This window comes from Corylus avellana, chromosome 8 (assembly GCF_965113065.1).
Source record: "Corylus avellana chromosome 8, dhCorAvel1.hap1.2, whole genome shotgun sequence".
NCBI lineage: Eukaryota > Viridiplantae > Streptophyta > Magnoliopsida > Fagales > Betulaceae > Corylus > Corylus avellana.
This window is the reverse complement of record NC_142497.1, coordinates 15983766-16007860: the sequence shown is the minus strand read 5'-3', so window position 1 is coordinate 16007860 and position 24095 is coordinate 15983766. Positions and strand designations below refer to the sequence as shown.

Genomic DNA, 24095 nt, shown 5'->3' with positions numbered 1-24095 from the left:
TTGAGCCTTCCATTCATAGTATGAAGAGCCTCAAAAGCCACAAGTAAATTGTCAGTGATAAGACAACCAAGGATGAAAGCACTTTGAATTGAGGAAATTATACCATTCAAAACTTTTTTCAACCTGTTTGCCAAGACCTTAGCAATAATTTTATATAACACATTGCACAAGCTAATTGGATGGAATTCAACAACACTAATGGGTTTTTTCCTTTTTTGGGATCAGTGCTATGTAAGTTGCATTAATTATAGGATCAAAAAAACCACTATTTAGAAAACCCAACAAAGCTGTACATAACTCCTCCCCCACTGTTTCCCATGACTTCTGAAAAAATCCTGCAGTGAAGCCGTCTGGGCCCGGTGATTTAAGAGGAGTCATCTGACCCAGTGCATGTTTTTTACTTCTATAGCTGTGAATTCTCTCAAAAGAGAATAATTCATATCTTCTTTAATAGTGGGTTGTATGCCTGCCCAGCACTCCTCAACTCCCCAAGTGCCACCCGTAGTGAATATATTTGAATAAAAATCAGAGAAAGCATTGCACACCTCCTCCTGCTCTACATGCTCACAACCGAATAAGTCAAAAATTTTGTCTATACGGTTTGTGCAGGGCCTTTGAGATGCCCAAGCATGGAAAAATGGAGTGTTTCAATCTCCCCATTTGTACCAATTTTGCTTGGCCCGTTGTTGCCATTTCACATCTTCCATTTTCAAAATTTCATCAAGCTCACCCTGTAGTCTGTGAATTTCCTCTTTATTGTGAAGACCTTCATTTTGTTGGAAAGCTTCCAATTGGGTAGTCTTTGTATTCAAATCTTGGTGCAACTTGCCAAACTTTTCCCTGCTCCACTTACTCAAAAGCTTGGAGCAAAGGCACAGCTTTCCTTTAATCTTCGTTAGCTTGCTTTCCACCGTGGGCCCCTCCTCCCAAGCCTTCTTAACAACCACATGGAAGTCATCAGCTAAAGTCCAGCTCTTCTAAAAAAGAAACACCTTCATCTTTATAATGGTCTAACTATTAGTAACACCACACTGAATCAACACTGGTTTATGGTCAGAGGAAATAGTAAGTAGGATGTTAACTACAGTCTCCTGAAACAGATCGCACCACTCCAAATTGCCAAGAGCATGATAAAGCCTCTCCTTTGTAAATTCTGCATTGTCCCTGCAATTATTCCAGGTGTATTTCGAACTAATGAAACCCAGATCATTGAGACAGCAAAATTCCAAAGTGTCTCTGAACATCTCCATCTGACTGTCCCTTCTAATTGCTGCTCCCCATTTTTCCAAGTTGTCAACGATCTCGTTAAAGTCTTCAAAACACGACCACAGGCAGGGATTTAGATCTTTGAGAAATTTCAACAGGTTCCACGCTTCATGTCTCTTGGCTAGGTCCGAGTGGCCATAGAAACCAATGAGTTTCCATCTTTTATTCTCTGTTTGGGCTCCCACTTCTGCATTAATATGATGGTGCAAATAGTTTACAATAGTGACATCGCTATCCTCCTGCCACAGCAAAGCCAATCCCCCACTACGCCCAATTGAGTCCACCGCAAAAGAGCCAAAGAAACCCAGCCTCAGCTTGATAACCTCCATTTTATTCTTATTACATTTTGTTTCCATGAGAAACAAAATGTCGGGTCTCTTTTCATTCACCAATCAATGAAGATCGCAAATTGCACTGGGGTTCCCCAGCCCCCGGCAGTTCCAACTAAGGAGAATCATGGTTCTCAGCGGGGCTGCAGAACTGTGTAATAAAACATGAGGTTCCCCCCCCCCCCCTAGAATGTCTCCATCTTTACCTTCTGTCCCCACTACTTCGATCACCAAAGACTTAGCATCATACCTCTTCCCACAACTGGGTCCACCTAGATTGGTACAAGGCTTTTTGGCCCAAGCCTGTTGTGAACTTTTACTCAATCTTTGCTTCATTCTACCGTCAGTACGAGTGTTGTCCACTCCTGGGCTGGGTTTCCTCTTACGCTTTGGGCCTTTTGCAATAATCTCCTGACCCTTAGCTGCCAAAGTAACCCTTGTAGTATCCTCCTTTCCTCTAGCACGTGGGCCCCCATCAGGAGTAAGACGCATCCCACCTCTAGCTGCCTGTTTAAAGCTTCTTAGTGACATGGCAGGTGATCCAGTAGGGACCACCCCTTCCTTCTTATTCTTTCCCTCCTCTACTCCTTTTTCGAAGCTCTTTTTGGTAACAGCTATAAAGCTCTCAACGTCTTATTCTTTCCCTCTACTTCTTATTCTTTCCCTCCTTCCTTTCTTGGAATTGGGGCATTTGACTATGGGGGCGTATCTCCAAGGTTCCTAACATGGCAATTAAATCGTGCCATTATGGGAGTGCTTGATTCCTAGGGTTGCCTTCAAAGTTGCTACATTCCATTTCTGGAGAAGCCGGGTAGCTCTTCTCTCCGCCCGACGTCGTTGCCCCCTGCATGGATGAGTTCCACCCCTCCCCATTTGACTTGATGTTCCTCCCCTCAATTTTTCGACGAGGATTGTCTGCCCTCAGCACGACACCCCACTCCAGCTTCCCCTCCGGTATGTGCAGCCACTTGTATTGTTTAGAGCTACAACCCTTCTCTCCATGCACAATACAGCCACAATGGAAGCAAAACAAGGAAAGTTTTTCATACTTGAAATTCACCCATACTGATTGACCCCTACGATGTAATGTTCTCCCCCTTTCTAGAGGTTTTGTGATGTCGATTCTGACTCTCAACCTCAGGTACCGACCCCATCCCGATCCATCCCCCACCACATCCACCTCCTCTAGGATTCCCAAAGTCTCCCCAATTTTTCTCCCCACCATTCTCGATATGCAGTTAAGTGGCATGTCATGAACCTGGATCCAACAAGGAGTATGACGGAATTCCAGTTGAGAAGGTAGTATGCTCCCATTGAACTCATCAAGCACCATGATCTGTCTCTCATATGCCCACGGCCGGCCTTCCATAACACGTTTTTTGTCCGCTTCATCGAAAAATTCAAAAACCCAGAGGTTTTCTTGAATTTATTTGAAGGATATAGACTTCGCCGTGTGCCATAAGCGAGATATAGACTTCCTGAAAACTTCTTTATTAATCTTCTTATCCGTCCTAACTCTGCCAATCAAGCACCTCTCGCCCTTCTCACGATTCACAGCTATGTCCCCATCTGTAATGGTGATTCCGGTTTGCTCTCTAGTTGTGAGAAACGCCACCCCTTCCATATTGACAGGCTCCAGCTTCCGTTCTAGTCATTGAATAACAAAATCGCACTGTTTCCTTCCTCGTCCGATCTCCGGCAGGATACTTGCCTACACCGCTAGTCGAATGCCAGGGTAAAACCTAGAGAGAAAACCTAGGCACTTTGCACAATGAGTTACCCACCCCTGGTGTGTTTAGGGTTATAACACAGTTCCAAATCTAGTGTTCTCTACATTGCCACAAGGGAGTCATATCATCATGTTTTATTCACGCTTTGTGGTTGTTACTATTCTCTCTAATTATCTTATTATGGGGTTTTTAGTTACAGTTATTAATGCTAGCAATGGTGGATTTACTGTTGAGTTAATGCGACGAGGCTCTCCAAAATCTCCCTTCAAAGTCCATCCAAATACCCTCCAATCAGAAGTAACATCATACAAGACTGATAATATCATGAAGCTCTCCATGGGGACACCACCCGTAGACTTCTATGGCCTCGTCGATACAGGTAATTAAACATTGTTATTTTTTAATGTCTTTTCCTAGAAAACAATGTTTTATATATGTCATTTTTTTTTTCATAAAACAACCTTATTTATACAAACAATTGACGTAGTTAACGTCAATTTAAAGGCCTTTACTTATAAAAGGACGTAAAATAAAAATATTTATCGTCTTTTGGTAAGAACAAGCGAATAAATTTTTTTCATATGATAAGAATGTCTCTTATAAAAAGATGAAAGAAAGAAAGAAAGAAAAAGAAACAGAGAAGTAGAAGAAGGTTGTACTAAGATGATGGGCCTTGCTGACGTGGCATAGGTTTCCTAGAGGTTTGAAATCTGGTTGGTTTTTCTGCGACTGAGGCTACACGCTTGATTGTTTCCGCGCGTGAGGGCGCGTGACTATTCCGACGACTGTGTTTCTGGTGGAGGTGTGCCGGAAATATACTGGAGATTGCAATACAGAGGAGGTGGAGATCAATTGGTGAATGATGGCTAGAAGAGCCAATAGAGGTCGTGGCGGGAAAAAGAATACCAAAGTGAATTTGCAGGAAGAGAAGGTGGCCATGCACTACAAAAATTATGTGGGTTAGTAACAGTGGTTTAGTAACGTGTCACTAGGGTTAACACGTTACTAAATTTTAGTAACATGTATATAGTAACGTGTCTGGCATGTTAGGAATTTGATTGTTGCTAAATCCCGTTTAGTAACGTGTTAAGACTGACACGTTACTACTTAGTAACGTGTCAAAAACTGACACGTTACTAATACTTAGTAACGTGCCATAAATCGACACGTTACTACTTAGTAACGTGTCGATTTACTGACACGTTACTAAGTATAGTAACGTGTCATAAACTGACACGTTACTACTTAGTAACGTGTCAATTTAACGTGTCAGTTTTTGACACGTTACGATTTTGTGCATAAAAAAAAAAAAAAAATTTTAAATTAATTTCTCCAAATTTTGTTTATTTGTACACACCTGATCATACATCATAAATTGCTCTCACCATACATCATCAATTGCTATCAACATACATCCATTTCTCAAGTCCTATCCCAACATTCCCCACAACATATATCCATTTCATGTCCACAAAAATTGATATATATATACAACAACATTGTTGTATATTACGTCATTGTCCACAAATAAATTATAACTATATACATATACATTAACAAAACCTTAAACATACAAGTTAAGTGATTCTCGAGTACATTACGTATAAACACCCCAACAAAAAATCTGGTGAACACCATCATAACGGGTCGATTTCTCCGCACTCACTGCAAATGATTACACAACAATTAGTCAGCAAACAAACACTCGAACAATCAATCAGGAATCATCAAGTCCTAAGCGACTAACTTCGTCAAACTATACAAATGTCATACTCAACAATATTTAACAGTAGTGAAGTGAATAAACAGACGATAAATAACTTCAACGCTATAGCTACACTGCCAACACACACCTTAGAGTACAACGCTATAGTTTCAATGATAATCCAAACTGTGAAAATGATCTAAAATTACAAAGCATATATATGATCTACGCGTATCCAGCATTTCCACAACCACAACACATATTAATTTGTATTCCTAATTCCAAGTATCTTGAGTTAAGTATATACGCTATTTATAAATATTCGATAATAACTGGCGCGAAAGAAGTCATATGTATACATATGGGCTTGCTGAACCAGTGGTACAATGTCTTGATAAGCGAGACTTTTGTCCACTCGGGGTCCGTTGTGGGTGTTCGTTTTGATTGTCATCCTCAGCTTCTAGCCTTACGTCATCTACACATATTACGGTATAAATGTGTTATACACATGCATGTATTCCAAAAACATATGAACAAAGTGTGATTACCAAACAAATTTATTAACTATTAAATTGATAGCCATTTCAGAAGTTACTCATATTACTTTAAGAGAAACAAAAACTAATATAGTTTTACCTGGTCCGCTAGCTACTGAGGACCTCACAATCGCACGGACTGGGGATTCTAAGTCTGGCGGAGCTCTAACATTGGTCACCTTTGGCTCGGAGACATGTCTCGAGCTCTCAAGCACACGAAGTCGGGCCTCATACGCCGCCATCTGTGCAGCCATAAGTGCATTAAACTCCGCAGTAATCTCAGACCTCTGCTGTGCCAACTGTGCAGCCATATCTATCTTGTGCTGCTCCCTTTCAGCTCTGAGTGCTCTTTCAATCATTTCCGGGACATTTGAGCTTCTTGGGTTCTGTGAGGATGGTTTATAGTAAGAGTAGATGTTGCCGTGCGTAGGAAGAATATTCTTACTAACCCCCCGAACACGACCCGCATATTCTGGCTTGGAGTTGTGCACTTGGGCGTATACATCGTTTGGTGCCCACCGAATGGTCCCATGAGGAGCGTCTACCAATTCTGCAGGATCGTTTTCCACTAGCTCCTCCATCAACAACTGTAAGTTACATTACATCAAATCATTGTTATTTATGTTGTCCATCACAAATAAATTTTCTATACACAAATACAAATAAAAAGATAAAGGGTGTAAACAACATACAACTCTCTCCTCGACCACCCGATTTGGGAAGCTACCGTCTGTCTTTCGGTGAGTCTTGATGTAAGCCTTCGCTCGAGTAAGAGTTATGCCCGTATTAATTAGCTGCAATTAAAAACCCACAACACAATCCATATGTTAGTATGTATATTAAATTAATGATGACATATATATGTATATAAATGGTAAATGACAGACATACCTCCTCATTGCATAACCTTGCCAAGCTCTTCGAGCCAGTGCAGTGTGGTGTGTTATTCTTGGCTCGTATCTCTCTCATATGCTGAGCAAAGTCCTACACGTACACAACACATATACGTTATTAATTTGTGACACATCTTTATAATATTAAACTGTTACTGAAACTACACAATTGAAATTAACTTAGTAACCTACTTGATACGCGGGATCGCACCATTGCTCCAACAATATATCCACGTCTGTCGTGTTGTAGTCTTTAAGGAGCTGGGACATCCTTTGCTTCACTATCGCAGGCGTCTCACCTCGTTGAATATGGAGTCTCGCTCTAAAGTCATGTCTCCAACGCCTCAACTTGTCGCCCATGTCACGGAATGCGTCCTTCTTGATCGCCACAATGTCAAAGCCAGGCGGGATATAAAACTGCGTCTGCATAAGTTTCAAATTGAGAAATTATGACATGTACATCAATTAATCGTTAGTACCAGTGAGTCAAATAACTGCTATGTACAGTTGACTGTAAATTGAGAATTTCGTAACGTTTCACATACCATCAATGAGCTCCACAAGTCCTCCTTTGTGTTGTCGGGTACCTTCAACCAGTCGTCAGATATCCTAAGGAAAGCCCCGCCCCTAACAGTCTTGCCTGTCACCCGTCTAAATTTTGACCCGCTTAGTCCTACTGGCTGCCACGATCCATTATACTCCATCACAATCCTTTTCCCAAGGGGGATGTCCCATACCTTGCGCGACGTATTTATATGCAACACTTCAATATTATTCTGTGAATCTGCATTGATGTTTAACACACAAAAATTAAAAAATACCGACATTAATCGGAAGTGAATGCTTATAAATAGAGTAAAATATATAAACAAATACATAATTATTTCAACATTGACTACTATACATACCTATCGTCCGAACCTCGATGATACCCAACACTTGCCCAGCAAGTCCAGCAGGCTGGCCGTCCAATAAGTCAGCTGTCTCCACCTCAATGTCCTCATCGGCCTGCGTATCACTATCATCCACGCGTGCTATGCTGTGTGGCGAGCGATCAAAAAAGTCGTGCAGCAACCGACCCAGCTGGGTCAAATTTGCTGGCGGGGATTGCAAATTCGGAGATTGCCCGAACTGGGTAAGGCCTGTCCGACGGGATGGGTCAAGCAAATCTGGGTCTACTTGACTCGAGGAGCCTGGAATATCTTCATTATTGTTGAAGATATAATTATGTGTCGCAGGGGGTGGCTCGTCTACATGCTCTGGAAGTATCGGTCGATACCCTGGCTGCTGACGCAGTAGCATAGCAATGTCCTGCGCCTCACTGTCATTAGGGTCGAACAGTCTCGACCCACGTCCACCCGTAGTCTGTTGCGTAGAAGACGGTGTCCCTCGTCCTCTTTTTGTCCTCCCTCGATTACTCATACTACCCTGCGAAATAAACGAGCGCGGGATTAGTAATCTATACAATGTATTATATATACAGTAAATGTTTAAATATACACCAACAAACCAATGAATGACAATCAATGCATAAATATATAACAAAGCCAAACATGTACACAATATTGAAATATAATGTGATAACATACGCTTCGATCGGTGCTAAATCTTGTCGAACGTATTCGACGTCATCATGCGGATCATCATGATTTCTGTTCAATACTAGTGGCTCACTCTCGTGGTAATTGACATGATCATCATGAGGCCCTTCGCCCTGACCAACGTCGTATATGTTTCTAGGTTTTGTCCTTACAGCACAAGCCCAATCTGGGTTCCTTTCATCTTCGACGTAAAAAACTTGTTCCACTTGAGATGTCAGCACATACGGTTCATCAGTAATCAACTCTCCCGTATGGACAAGGTTTTTAAAATTCACAAATGTTAAGCCATACTTGTCCACCTTATATTCCCTGTCCAATGTGTTGTCCGCCCGATCACACTTGAACATAACATACTTCGTCCTATCGTAATACTCCACCTCAAGTATTTGGGTTAGCTTCCCGAAGTATATTTGGCCATCAACAGTTGGCACGCACACCCCACTGTTTTGCGACCTCTTTCCCACATCATGTGCAACCATACGAAACAACTTGCCGTTCACAACATATTTATTATACTGGACTCCTGAGATCATCGGCCCTCTACAATGTATTACTAGTTTCTGACCCATTTCATTCCTACGTTGATCGTCCAAACGATCGACCTGCGAGTATAATATAATGAAAGTCGCATAGTTAGTGTGTTGAGGGAATAGAAATAAGAATCAAATACAAGAAATTTAATAGGCACACATGACATTAGTCTTACGTAGTCACGGTACCAATGGCAAAATTGCTCAACATGTTGGGTTTCCAACTGATCATCCGTGAGTCGCCCCCTAATTCTCGGTTCCCTAAGTGTAACCATGTGCATCCTACAATTTCAAATTAAATATGAAAACCATAAGATACAACTAAGGGTGTAAGATAAATGAACATTCTATGCTATAAACCGACTCACATCCGTAATTGGAGAAACTCGTCCGAGTTAAACATAATATAACGGTGGATTTGAGTCAATGTGCGTTTGTCGAGGTCAACTCGTGTCCCAGCCCCCTTAGACCCATCTGGGTTTCTTTGCGGCCTATTGTGAAATGTCGGTACGTTATCTAAATAATGAGAGCAAAACGTCACCAACTCAGTTGCAATATACCCCTCCGCAATGCAGCCCTCAGGAGCCGCTTTATTTCGCACATTAGATTTAAAACCCCCAAGGCTCCTACATATCAAAGCAGTCAATCATTGGATTTAATTGTTTTTAAATAAATGAAGAGAGAAAAAATGTAAGTCTTGCGTCGAATTAACTTTACCTCTCTCCCGGATACATCCACCTATATTGTACAGGTCCACCGAAGCGGCATTCACGGACAAGATGCACGACAAGATGAACCATGCTCGTGAAAAACCCAGGTGGAAATACCTGTTCCATCTTGCACAAAGTGATATAGACATCACTCTCAATATGATTCATATCCTCCGCAGTCAATGCCGTCGAGCAAATGCCTCTGAAGATTGCAGACAGTTCAACAAGAGGTCTAACCACTTTATCTGGCAGTGACGTAGCACGCAATGCAATAGGAAGAAGTTGTTGCATCAGTACGTGATTGTCATGGCTCTTCATTCCCGAAATCGATCGGTCTTTAAGATGTACACACCTGGAAATGTTCGAGGCATATCCGTCGGGTACCCTAACATTTCGAAGAACTTTCAAGAAACTAGTTTTATCTTCATTGGACATCGTGTGACAAGCTGGGGGCATATAGATTATCCCATCTGCCGTGAACGGATGAAGTGTAGGTCTCAAACCCAATTCTTGCAAGTCTTTACGTGCTTCAAGGTTGTCCTTTGTTTTCCCTTTGATACCCAATAGTGTGCCTATTATGTTGTCCATCACATTTTTTTCTATGTGCATAACATTAAGATTGTGCCGTAATAAATTATCTTTCCAGTACGGCAACCTTAAAAAAATACTTTTCTTCTTCCACACAACATTATCATTATGAGTCCTCTTCCTATTTGATTTATCAATGGGCTTTGACTTACCAGCGCTCTAATCCCCAAATACCATCCCTTCTAACTGTTTTAGAATTTCATCTCCACTTGGCACATTAGGGGCACATTCTAGTTCTTGGCTACCGTCAAAAGTTCTTTTGTTCCGCCTCCATGGATGATCCATGGGCAAGTATCGCCTATGCCCCATAAAGCAAAATTTTTTCCCGTATTTTAATCGTCTAGACTTTGTTGCATGCATACAGCAAGGGCATGCCTTTCCACCCCCGGTGGGCCACCCAGACAAGCTTCCGTATGCGGGAAAGTCATTAATTGTCCACATCAACTGTGCTCTGAGCATAAAATTCTTTTTCAGGGAGACATCAAATGTTTGTACCCCTACATTCCATAGTTCATGTAATTCTTCAATTAAAGGTTGCAGGTAAATATCTATATCCATTCCAGGTGAACTTGGACCTGGAATAATCAAAGATAATATAAAAGAAGTTTGTTTCATACACATCCAAGGAGGCAAGTTGTATGGTACTAGCATTACAGGCCAAATACTGTAGGATGTGCTCAAGTTTCCAAAATGATTAAACCCATCTGAGGTGAGGCCAAGCCTTACATTCCTGCTGTCCGCTGAAAAATCCGGATATAAATTATCAAATGACTTCCACGCTTCACCGTCGGCCGGATGTCTCAACACACCATCTTTTGTGCGGCCGTCTGCATGCCATCTCATATGGAGCGCAGTATGCTGCGACATAAACAACCTTTGTAGTTGTGGTATGATTGGAAACCACCGCAACACTTTCATTGGACGTCGCTTACTCGACGTTATGGGCTGCCCATCCTCGTCTAAATAGATTTCATCCTTCCATTTAGATTCTCCACATTTAACACATAATTCTAAATCCTTATTGCCCTTCCAGAACAACATACAGTTATTACGACAAGCCGGTATCTTCTCATACCCGAGTCCCATATCCCTTAGAAACCTTTTCGCCTCATATGTATTACCGGGCAAACCCCCATCATCTACAGGAAGCAACTGATTGATGAAATCTAGGAAAGCTGAGAATATCGTATTACTAACTCCACCCACACACTTCAAGTTATACAAATGTACAGTAGCACTCAATTTACTGTGTTTGGTCTTCTCATGAAGTGGCCGGTTCGCGTTTTTAAGTAAGTACTCGTACTTTCGTACGTCACATTCATCGGCTTCATCATGCACAATGTGTTCTTCCTCACCTTCCACCTCGACCTGATGCTCACAATTGTCTTTTCTGACTTCGTGCATGCCAAATAAATCACGCAACAGGCTGTGCATATTTCCACCTTGTTCTCCGCTTTCACCCGCATGTACGGTCGGACGGTTCAAATGAGCGTCTTCAACTGGAGCTCTTACAGGCCTCTCGCCGTGAAAAATCCATTGTTGGTATTGTGGCCACATTCCTTTCCCCCCTGTCAAGTGCTCGTAAACCAACCCTGGCGGGTGTTTCCTGTTGTTTCGACACATCTTACAAGGGCACGCAATAAGTCCATTTGGAGTTCTACAATTCCTAACTGCAAAGTCTACAAATGATTTACACCCGTCTCTGTATTCCTTCGTACCCCTAGACTTCGTCATCCAACTCTTGTCCATAGCGTTACTACGTACATTAAGTAAGTCGAAGTTAGTTTTGTAATAACCATATCGAAAATATTGCCCACTAATTAATTTAACTACATTTGTTATGACGACCCTAAACAAAAGCACTAAATTGAAAATAAAAAAATGAATGAATGTGGAATGAAGATACACTAGCCTCAACCATTCAAGTAACTTTTACAGTATTCAAGGAAAATACACTACTCTCTTCCAACATCGATCGGTGGAAGAGAATAAAAAAATTTAATGGATCACATGCTAGGATTCCCATTTAATAATATTTGTCTTAATATTTGTCTTAACTTTAAATATTAGAAAAAATAGAGGTTGTATTGGCATTTAACTGCATTTTCTATAATATGTTTTCAACAAACCGGATTTGGTCATTCTAATATATATATATATATATATATATATATATATATATATATATATATATGGCGACAAACAGAAGTAAACCTCGAAATATGCATGCCAATTTATGAAATCTAGTTAAGAGGAGAGGATCTATTTATGATTCGGATCAAATTTTATTATATTTAATGGTATATATGTTTAAATGACATACAATATATACACTATTAAATACGAATATCAGGAAATCAAACAAAATATATATATATATATATATACCATTCAAAAGCCTAACAATTAACAAATAATATGCCATTCAAACAATAATATCAAGAAATCAACCAAAACCTCCATGACACCTAATATGCCATTCAAACAATAATATTAGGAAATCAAGCAAAACCCCCAAGACTCCTAATATGCCATTCAAACAATAATATCAAGAGATCAACCAAAACCCCCCAGACTCCTAATATGCCATTCAAGCAATAATATTAGGAAACCAACCAAAACCTCCAAGACTCCTAATATGCCATTCAAACAATAATATCAAGAAATCAAACAAAACCCCCAAGACTCCTAATATGCCATTCAAACAATAATATTAGGAAATCAACCAAAACCTACATGACTCCTAATATGTCATTCAAACAATAATATCAAGAAATCAAACAAAAGCCTAAAAATTAACTCATAATATGCCATTCAAACAATAATATTAGGAAATCAAGCAAAACCCCCAAGACTCCTAATATGCCATTCAAACAATAATATCAAGAGATCAACCAAAACCCCCAAGACTCCTAATATGCCATTCAAGCAATAATATTAGGAAATCAACCAAAGCCTCCAAGACTCCTAATATGCCATTCAGACAATAATATCAAGAAATCAACCAAAACCCCCAAGACTCCTAATATGCCATTCAGACAATAATATCAAGAAATCAACCAAAACCCCCAAGACTCCTAATATGCCATTCAAACAATAATATCAAGAAATCAAACAAAACCCCCAAGACTCCTAATATGCCATTCAAACAATAATATTAGGAAATCAACCAAAACCTCCAAGACTCCTAATATGCCATTCAAACAATAATATTAAGAAATCAAACAAAGGCCTAAAAATTAACAAATAATATGCCATTCAAACAATAATATCAAGAAATCAACCAAAACCCCCAAAACTCCTAATATGTCATTCAAACAATAATATCAACCGATTGGCCTCAAATTGCCGTACGTTAGATCCAATTGCATTAATTTCTATGTTTTTCTAATCTTAAAATAATTATTCATATTTATCAAAGAATTAAGACTTTAGGGTTTTCTCTACAATTTAATATGTTACATAAAGTAATGCCAGCTCTGGCATGCATCTTCAATACTATATTCTATCGAGCAAACATCAAGATTATGTGAGACTCACAATATATATATTCAATTTTCTGGCCAAAATAAAAAAAGACAGCATTCAATTAATGGGGTCTACCTTAAATTAATCAGTCAATTTAGATCCTATGGTCAACATCCTTCTTCTTCTTTTTTTCTTTCTAATTTCTTGCTAGTGATAACTTTGACGATGCTATATATATATATATATATATATATATAGAGGTTCGTCCAAATAATTGTAGCCTACTGCACATTGTAAATTGTGCAAGAAAAATATATATAATGTAATTCTTTTGGGCATATTCTGCCAAAAAAATAGCTGGAATTAATCATATATTATATTGTTTAATCCAATAATTATATGATGTCATTTTTTTCACAATCACATTTCTATAATTACCATTGATCAATGAAAACCTTCTCAATATTAATTGGAAAAATGATATATACATCCCCAACGGATCTAATATTTTTTTTTTTTTGGTAAACCATGCCATGAGATTCAATTGATTTTGTTTGTGTAATGGAATATAATAAAAGAAAAAGAATAATATTGGTCATGATCATGATCAGGAGCTTTTCCAAGTGGACCCTCTTAAGGGTTGAATCAAATCCTACATTCCATAATCATGAAAAGAAGAAAAAGAAAAAGAAAGAAAAAGCAAAAAGAAACAAACAAGGCATCTCTCCCCGGCCACCCTCTAGCTAATTAGTGATTAATTAAGTGAGAAAAGAAAAAAAAAAATAATCAAGATTTTGGAAGGGAGTGGATTTTAGTGGAGTGGTAGCTTTACCAACAACAACACATCCCTGATTTTGAGGCCACTTCACGTGGGGATGGGAATCCTAATTACTCCTAATATGCCATTCAAACAATAATATCAAGAAATCAAACAAAACCCCCAAGACTCCTAATATGCCATTCAAACAATAATATTAGGAAATCAACCAAAACCTCCATGACTCCTAATATGTCATTCAAACAATAATATCAAGAAATCAAACAAAAGCCTAAAAATTAACTCCTAATATGCCATTCAAACAATAATATTAGGAAATCAAGCAAAACCCCCAAGACTCCTAATATGCCATTCAAACAATAATATCAAGAAATCAACCAAAACCCCCAAGACTCCTAATATGCCATTCAAACAATAATATCAAGAAATCAAACAAAACCCCCAAGACTCCTAATATGCCATTCAAACAATAATATTAGGAAATCAACCAAAACCTCCATGACTCCTAATATGTCATTCAAACAATAATATCAAGAAATCAAACAAAAGCCTAAAAATTAACTCCTAATATGCCATTCAAACAATAATATTAGGAAATCAAGCAAAACCCCCAAGACTCCTAATATGCCATTCAAACAATAATATCAAGAAATCAACCAAAACCCCCAAGACTCCTAATATGCCATTCAAACAATAATATTAGGAAATCAACCAAAACCTCCAAGACTCCTAATATGCCATTCAAACAATAATATTAAGAAATCAAACAAAGGCCTAAAAATTAACAAATAATATGCCATTCAAACAATAATATCAAGAAATCAACCAAAACCCCCAAAACTCCTAATATGTCATTCAAACAATAATATCAAGAAATCAAACAAAAGCCTAAAAATTAACAAATAATATGCCATTCAAACAATAATGGTTGCAGGAAATCAAACAAAAGCTAAACAAATTTGAGAAATTAAAATGGGTTTCTTTTCACTCCTATATCAAATTTCTCAAACATCAAATTTGAGAAATTTGAGTATATACCTGCAGTATAGTATTGGAGAGGGGGAGAGTGTCGGAGAGTCACCTGGGTTCGACGCCGCCGGAGTGACAGAGGCCGCCGGGATGGAGACAACGCCGGCCAACGTAGAAGAGAGGAAACGAGCGGGGGAGAGAGGAGGCAGGGCGCACACGTGGGAGGAGCTAGAAGCAGAAATGCAGCAACGCCGGAGGAGAACCAAACGGCCGAAGGAGGAAGAGAGAAAAAAAATCACTGTTTGGTAGGGGATACACGGTGCTGGCGCACTGGACTGGAGGGAAAGAAAAGGAAGAAGAAAAAGAAGAGAGAAAAAGAGGAGAACTTTGGAGGAGAAGTACTCGTGCAGCAGGGGAAAAAAAATTCAAAAAAAATAATATTTGGCAACTTAGTAACGTGCCACGGGTGGCACGTTACTAATTAGTAACGTGCCACTAAGTTGCTAAAATAATAGTTTTTGAATCTTTTTTTTTTAAAAAAAATATATATATATATATAGTGTCCAAAAATGTATATTGTGTCGAAAAATATATATATATAGTGCCGGAAAAACACTTGTTGGACTAGGATTTTATTCTATAAAAAATTGTGTCGGAAAAACTTCTTCCATCCGGATGTATAAAATTGTCATATACAGAGACTAAAACTATATTGTTTCGACTTGAGGAAACGAACTTAAATAAATACATAATCACATAGAAATATATAATTTGTCTTTTACATAGTATAAGAAGAATTTTAAAACTTTTGGGGGCCCCCAATGGTATATGTGAGTCCGCCCATGGTCATATAATTATGCTAACCCATTACTCGCTGAAATGGGTTACCAATTTTTTAATAATGTCTTTCTTGATTTTATGTATTTTTCCCTACATTTTTTATAGGGGTATTTTTATCATTTTAGTTTAAAAAGGGTTACCTTACAAACTTTTTTTGTAGTTTGAGTAGATATTAATGCAATATTTAATTTGAGAGATATTAAAAAGTGAGTGTTAGCTAGTTTCAAGATTTGTTTTTTTTCTTTCAAATTTTTAAATAAATTGACAACATGCATATACTAAAATGATTTATTTAGTTTTCATAATAATTTTGTTACATTTTATAATAACATATACTAAAGTAGCTACGAAGAAATCCAATTGTTGCTCATGTACAAATTAAATTATTCATATTACTACACTAGTATATAGATAAAGCTTTCCATTTGATATATTTATCATATTGTAATGATAATTAAACTATTTAATTGTGATTTTTAGAAATAATATTCTAGACTATATACAGAGTTGCTAGTATTTTTTTAAATACATATATATATTTTTAAAATAACAAATATGTAACCAAATAATATTAATGGTATTAATTAATTTGACAAAAAATTAGTAACGTGTCAGTTTGACACGTTACAAATTAGTAACGTGCCAAAATGACACGTTACAAATTAGTAACGTGCCAAAATGACACGTTACAAATTTGTAACGTGCCAAACTGACACGTTACTAATTTGTAACGTGTGAAATTCCACACGTTACAAATTTGTAACGTGTCATTTTGGCACGTTACTAATTTGTAACGTGTCAAACTGACACGTTACTAATCTGTAACGTGTCATTTTGGCACGTTACTAATTTGTAACGTGTCATTTTGGCACGTTACTAATTTGTAACGTGTCAAACTAACACGTTACAAATTTGTAACGTGTAGAATTTCACACGTTACTAAAATAATTAGTAACATGTCACTCTTTGACACGTTACTAATTTGTAACGTGCCAAAAAGTAATGAATAGTTAACACGTTACTAATCAACATAATTTTTGTAGTGATGGAAGATGCTTCGCGATCTGGAGATTGTGACATTGAGTTGAGTGAGGAGGAGGATAATTGTAAGGTTTTGGAGTGTGCAGATGCGATTCTAGAATTGGATGATTTGAGATTACCAATTGAGGGTACTTCAGTTGTCGAAGGAGACTCTGTTGTTGAATTGGTTGGAAATGGTGTAGAGGTTGTTCCTGTTAAGGAAAAGGAGGTGGATCTGAGTGAAGCTGGAGGTTCTAAAGCTAAGAACAATAAGAATGTAACTCATGATTGGAGACAATTGTTCAGAACAGAGAAGTCTCTAGGTGCTTTGCAGTTTTTTGCACCTACTCGAGAGGAGGGGAAAGTTGTTGTCAAACCTCCTAAGGAAGCGATTGAGGCAGGTATACTGAAGTGGTCTGCATCACTGGTAGGTCAGTTTTTAGATAAACCCCTCCCTTTCTATATTGTTAAGCGTACATTGGATAGTATGTGGGCTCAATATGGGAAAGTGGAGGTTTTCTTGCTGGAGAATGGTCTCTATTTGTTTAGATTTGCTGATGAAAGGACCAGGGATGAGGTCATGGAAGCTAAGCTATGGCATATAGCAAACAAACCTTTGATCCTACGTAAATGGACTCCAGGTATGCAGTTACTTAAAATATCTTTATCCACTGTACCTGTTTGGATTAAGCTGCATAATCTCCCAATTGAATTTTGGAACTCTACATGCTTGAGTTATGTAGCTAGTGGAGTTGGTAAGCCTCTTTGTGCAGATTCTGTTACTGAAGATCAGCTTAGGCTTGGTTTTGCTAGGGTATTGGTTGAAGTGGATATTGATTCTGATTTTCCAAGAGAGGTTGAAATTGTAGGTGCTGATGGGGGGAGGGTTGTAGTAGGAATTGAGTACCCATGGTTGCCTGTTAAATGTAAGAAGTGTAAATCTTTTGGTCATTTAGCACATACTTGTACCAAAGTGGAGAAACAAGTTTGGATTCCTAAAAGGACTGAACCTATCCAGCAAGAATTGCATAAAAAGGTTGGTGTTGGGTCTGGTAAAACCTTTGGGATGCAGATTGTGTCAGCTCCTAGGGTTGCTGCTAAAGACCAGTGGACTGAAGTTAGATCTGCTAAAAGAACTCCTATCTTTAAGCCTTCTGCTAGGGATAATCTTCATTGGACTAATTCTTTTCACTTGCTGGCAAGAGCTGATGGCAGAGGTGATGCTGATGAGGTGAAAGATGCAGGAGCTGTTTCTAATACTCTGCAAAAAGTGATTGAATATGCCTTAAATGAGGAGAGTGCCAATCTCTTGGTTGACAAGGGGAAAGGCAAAATGGGAGAAGAGGAGGAGGTGTTAATGAGGGGGTTTTCTCCTACTGCATGAATTTCCTTGTATGGAATGTGAGGGGTTTAAATCATCCCTCAAAACAGCTAGAGGTGAGGAGATTGATTAGGGTTCATAAGATTAGCCTTATGTGTTTGATTGAAACTAGGGTTAAGTTTCCTAAAGCTGATAAAGTTAGATCATGCATTGTTCCTGATTGGGATTATGTGTATAACTATGATCAGCATTTTTTGGGAAGGATTTGGATTTGTTGGAAGCACTCTAATTTTGAAGTAACTGTTCTCAATAGGAGTGATCAAAGTATAAACTGTGTAATTAAATCCCTAAATCATAATCTCTGTTGGTTTCATTCTTTTATATATGGGGATAATAATGGTGTAAATAGGAAGCTGCTGTGGACTGATTTAGTTTCTTTGAAAGCTAGAGTAGGTCTTAATCCTTGGATGATTTGTGGTGATTTTAATGTTGTTAAGACCTTGGCAGAAAAGTGGGGATCTGACAAGTTAAACTCTTATGAAATTGAGTTTGGGCAGTGTTTGAATGATTTGGAGGTCTTGGATATTAATTTCAGTGGCTATTTTTATACTTGGACTAATAAAAGTGAGGAGCCTCGTTTTGTGGCCAGGAAACTTGATAGAGTATTGGCTAATGAGTTTTGGTTGAATGATTTTGGAAAAACCATTGTGGAATTTCACTCAGGGGGAGTTTCTGACCATTCCCCTGCTATTATTTCAGTGGGTAGTATGCAGAGTTTTGGTCCAAAGCCTTTTAAGTTTTTCAATTTTTGGCTGGAGCATCAAGATTTTTTGAAATGGGTTTTGGAGGGTTGGAATATTCATGTGGATGGGGTCTCTATGTATAAACTGTATGCTAAGCTCAAATCTGTGAAAGCTGTTCTCAAAGTTCAGAACTTGTCTTGCTTTGGGAATCTAAAACAGAAAGTTATGGAGGCTCGTGAGAACTTAGATATGGCTCAAAAGGATGTCATTGCTAATTTTGGGAGAGCTGATTGCTTGCTTAAAGAGAGATAATGTCTTCATGCTTATGTTTCTCTTACAAAAGCTGAGGAGTCTTTGTTAAAGCAAAAAGCTAGAAATAAGTGGCTGCAGCTAGGAGATCAGAATAACAGTTTCTTTCATCGGTCTCTTAAGGTTCAGAATGCTAAGAACACTATCACTCATTTGTGGGATGAGCAAGGTAATAGAGTGGAGGATGTGGAGCAGATCAAGCAGGTGGCTATCCAGTTTTATAAGAAGTTGTTAGGGTCAGATCAGTTGCAATTCACTGATGAGAAAGCAGCCAGGATTAGACAGATTATTTCTACTGCCATTCCTAGTGATAAGGCTGCTATTTTGGAGAAGGAGGTTACTGCAGAAGAAATAAAGGAAACTTTATTCCACATGCCAGCCAACAAGGCCCCTGGTCCTGATGGGTTCTCTACAGAATTCTTTAAGGCCTCTTGGTCTATTGTTGGAGAAGGGGTGGTAGCAGCTATTAAGGGGTTTTTTGCTTGTGGCAGGTTGCTTAAGGAGGTAAATGCTACCATTTTAACTTTGGTACCTAAGAAGGTGAATCCATCTACTATGGGGGATTTCAGACCTATAGCTTGTTGTAATGTGATTTATAAGTGCATCACTAAAATCATTTCTAATAGGATGCTCCCTTTGTTGAGTGATTTGGTTAGCCTGAATCAATCAGCTTTCATTCCTTCAAGAAGCATTTCAGAAAATGTCTTATTGGCTCAGGAGATTGTGAAAAATTATCACAAGGGTAAAGGGGATCCTCGTTGTACTTTGAAAATTGATCTTATGAAGGCATATGACTCTATCAATTGGAACTTCATGTTACATTGTCTTCATTGCTTTGGGTTTCCTTTGAAGTTTTTAAGTTGGATTAAGGAGTGTATCACCTCTCCTAGGTTTTCCATTTGTTTAAATGGCACGTTGGTTGGCTATTTTGAAGGCAAGAAGGGGCTTAGGCAGGGGGATCCTTTGTCTCCTTACTTGTTTGTTTTAGCCATGGAGGTGTTTTCAAGGATTATGGCTGAGCATACTGGGGTTGGATCAGGTTTTCAGTTTCATCCCAAGTGTGTGAAGTTGAAACTTACTCACTTATGTTTTGCAGATGATCTTCTTATTTTTTCTGCAGCAAATTTGAATGCTATTACTATTGTAAAAGCTGCTCTACTTGAGTTTGAAGAACTCTCTGGTTTGAAAGCAAATCCTACTAAGAGTTCTTTCTTTTGCTCTGGGATTTCAGATAGAGTGAAGCATATGTTGTTAGGAGAGCTGGGAATGAATGAGGGCCATCTTCCTGTTAGGTACCTTGGGGTACCTCTCATTTCTACTAGACTTTCTGCTGCTGATTGTGGGGCTTTGTTGGATAGGATTGCTGGGCGCATTGACTCATGGCTTTCTAAGAACTTATCCTATGCAGGGAGGCTCCAATTATTATCTTCTGTGCTTTACAGTTTGCAAGTTTACTGGACTAGTATCTTTATTTTGCCAAAGAAGGTCATTAAGGCTATTGAACAGAAATTCAATAGGTTTTTGTGGAATGGGAAGAGTGAAGGGTCTGCAAAGGCTAAGGTTTCTTGGCAAGAGCTGTGTTATCCTAAGAAGGAAGGAGGTTTGGGCTTGAAACAGTTGGAGACTTGGAACCAATTTGCTATGCTTAAACATGTATGGAGTCTTTTTGCTAGATCAGGTTCTATTTGGGTGGCCTGGGTGAGAGAAAATTTGTTGAAAGGGAGGAGTTTCTGGAGTGTTGGCTTTCCTCAAACCTGTTCTTGGAGTTGGAGAAAGATTTTGAAGTTGAGGAGTATAGCTAAAAGGATTTTGAAGTTTGAAGTTGGAAATGGGGAGAATATTCACCTTTGGTTGGATTCATGGCATCCTTCAGGTATTCTATATGAGGTTTATGGGCATAGGGCTGTTTATGATGCTAGAAGCAATGTGGAGGCTAAACTCTCTTCTGTAATTCTTAATGGAGAATGGCATTGGAGACCAGCCAGATCTGATGCTCTGGTTGAAATCCAAGCTAGGCTTCCTGAGATTAGGTTTGCTCCTTATGATAAGCCTGTGTGGACTGCATCTAGGAAGGGAATATTTGTTAGTTCAGAAACTTGGGAGTTGCTGAGAGAGAAGAAAGAGGAAATTGCCTGGTGGAAATTGGTTTCGTTCTCATATGCCATTCCCAAGCATGCTTTCATTTTGTGGCTTGCTATACAAGATAGACTTGTAACAGGTGAAAGGTTGCTTAAATGGGGGTTTCAAGGTGATATTAAGTGTCTGTTTTGTCATAATCAAGTTGAAAGTAGGGGGCATTTGTTCTTTGAATGCAGTTTTAGCTATAGAATCTGGAAATTTTGTATGGCTCGATGTGGAGTGGACAATGTTCCAGTTATTTGGGATGAGTTTCTGCAGAAAGGAATTCAAGAGTGGATGAATAAGTCTCTTAAAGGTTTTCTTTGCAGATTGGCTCTAGGCTCTGTCATCTACAATTTATGGTGCACTAGGAATGAGCTAATGCATTCTGGTCAACCTAACACTGAGGAGCAGCTTTTGAAGAAGATAATTTGGGAGGTGAGGTCAAGAATTGCTGGGAAGGGAAAGTTTCCAAGAACTAGAGAGAACCTGGATTTAGCTTCTTTGTGGAATCTGCATGCTGACTTGCTGTTATAGTTTCTGTGCAGGCTTGATATTCTATTTTTCTGCCTTGCTCTTCTTCTTGAAGGCTGGTCTCCTTTTGGAGAGGTTTTTAGTATTGCTATTGGTGTTGAGTAGTGTCTTTGAAGTTGTTTGCTTAGTATTTTTTTTTTTATTTTAGACCCTGCGTGGTTTTCTGCAGATTTGGTTTCTGTTTGTTGATTCTTTGTAGAGCAGCCCTGCTTTGGATTTTCTTTTGGTAGTGCTGGTTTTGCCATATTGTTTGTTGTATGCTTTTGGCTTGCTTGGAGCAAGTGTGAAGCCCTGCGTGGCTAAGGTTTTGGCCTTTTGAGAAGGCTTGTAATTGGAATATCTTTGTAGTTTGGATTGGTTGTTCTTGAATGAAATTCCTTATTCATCAAAAAAAAGAATGTCTCTTATATATATTTGTATACATGCAGGTAGTGACCTTATTTGGACACAATGTGTGCCTTGTGATGGGTGCTACAATCAGATTTATCCTCTATTCGACCCTTCAAAGTCGTCAACATATAGTGACATTTCTTGTGACTCCCAAGAATGTGATCTAGCAGGCAAGTGTTCTTCTGAAAATCATTGCAATTATACTTGCAGGTATGCAGATGGTTCATTTTCTCAAGGTGTTTTGGCCAAAGAAACTGTCACCCTGACTTCCACCTTAGGGGAACAAGTTTCCATGGACATTATTTTTTGGGTGTGGTCACAACGACAACGGGATTTTCACTAACCATGATATGGGAATCATTGGTTTAAGAGGAGGGAGTTTATCTTTTGTTTCTCAAATAGCTTCCACCTTCGATAGCAAGAGCTTCTCCCATTGCTTCACCCCATTTGGTACTGATCCTAACATTCCTAGCAAGATGACTTTTGGTAGTGGTAGTCAAGTTTCCGGCGATGACGTGGTTTCAACACCTTTAATATCTCGAGACACCCCTTTGTATTCTGTCACAGTAAGAGGAATTAGTGTTGGAGATAAATATTTGCCTTATGACCCTTTGGGTACGGTTTTCGAGGGAAACGTGTTTCTCGATTCAGGAACTCCAAATATGTATGTTCCACAAGATCTTTACCTTCGCTTGGTGGCAGAAGTGAATGAGCAAATTAGGTTCCGTCCCATTGGGAAAATTTTCCACATCTTTGCTATAGAAGTGAAAATAATCTGGCCGGACCAATTTTGATCGTCCATTTTGAGGGTGCAGACATGGTGCTCTTACCCATGAACACATTCATTTCATCACAACATGGGATTTTCTACTTTGCCTTTCGTATTTCAGATTATAACAGTAGCATATATGGAGGCTTTGCTCAATCAAATTTTTAGATCGGGTATGATATGGAAAATATGATGCTCTCTTTCAAGCCGACTGATTGCACCAAATACTAAATTACGATTAAAACTAGAATTTTATTTAATAAGAATCTTGTTTGGTTAGCCCGAAAATGAAAGAAAAAAAAAATGCATTCTCTCATTTGTATGTTGTTACCTTTTTCTTTGTGGGTGAATAAAAATGTTGTGTTCGGGCTTGCTTTCAGTTAATAAGTAAGTATGTTGTTTGTCTAAAATGTTGTCTTTTAGTAAATGTTGATTATGTATGACATTTTAGGGTTCGGTGTTTGCTTCATTAGACGATTGTCTTTATCATTATCTTTTGGGCATGAATCCATCCCAAAACTTATATATTGTGCCTTAAGATAGGAAGGGTTCGGGATTTTTTCCGGAAAATGAGAATCTTGTTTGGTTAGCCTGAAAATGAAAGAAAGAAAAAAAAAAATGCTCTAATTTTAGGGGATGTCACGCCCCAGTTACTTATTATGGCTATATATATATATACAACATATTTTAATATTTCTAAAAGAGAGCCCCTTAGGCCCGGACCATCTGTAAAAGGGCTATTTTGCAGCCTCCAATCTCTATTTGACACTTTATCATTTCAAGAAAATTGCAAAAAATTAAAATGAAAACAAAAACAGCATTGTTTTTGTAGTATATATATATGCTGCCTAGGAAACAGCACCATCAACCCTGTGGCCAAGTATTCCTAGTTGTCCCTATGGTGAAAATTATCAACATCCTTCTGGTTATCCTTAGAGAGGAGCATAC

The 24095-nt window shown here is 38.6% G+C and overlaps 1 protein-coding gene, 1 long non-coding RNA gene and 1 pseudogene across 2 annotated transcripts; 1 reads left to right on the top strand and 2 right to left on the bottom strand.

Moving 5' to 3' along the window:
* Positions 1-3454: 3454 nt before the first annotated feature.
* LOC132162998 (aspartic proteinase CDR1 pseudogene) lies at positions 3455-23378 on the top strand (annotated as a pseudogene).
* On the bottom strand, positions 6295-6839 carry LOC148584185 (uncharacterized). The gene is made up of 3 exons (XR_015912955.1): positions 6652-6839; positions 6458-6550; positions 6295-6360 (listed from the first exon to the last, which is right to left on the bottom strand). It is a non-coding gene; the product is annotated as an uncharacterized LOC148584185 (long non-coding RNA).
* On the bottom strand, positions 6957-10755 carry LOC148584184 (uncharacterized). Its single transcript, XM_088519050.1, has 6 exons — positions 9308-10755; positions 8959-9216; positions 8767-8872; positions 7970-8662; positions 7368-7887; positions 6957-7243 (listed from the first exon to the last, which is right to left on the bottom strand). The coding sequence occupies exons 1-6, from the start codon at positions 9907-9909 to the stop codon at positions 6957-6959; spliced, it is 2466 nt and encodes an 821-aa protein (XP_088375176.1). The 5' UTR covers positions 9910-10755.
* Positions 23379-24095: the final 717 nt, after the last annotated feature.

Coding starts and splice junctions, on each gene's coding strand:
- LOC148584184 (XM_088519050.1), bottom strand. CDS start 9,909: ATGCACATAGAAAAAAATGTGATGGACAACATAATAGGCACACTATTG. Junction 9,217..9,307: donor TGGATGTATCCGGGAGAGAG/GTAAAGTTAATT, acceptor TTTGATATGTAG/GAGCCTTGGGGGTTTTAAAT. Junction 8,873..8,958: donor GAGTTTCTCCAATTACGGAT/GTGAGTCGGTTT, acceptor TTGAAATTGTAG/GATGCACATGGTTACACTTA.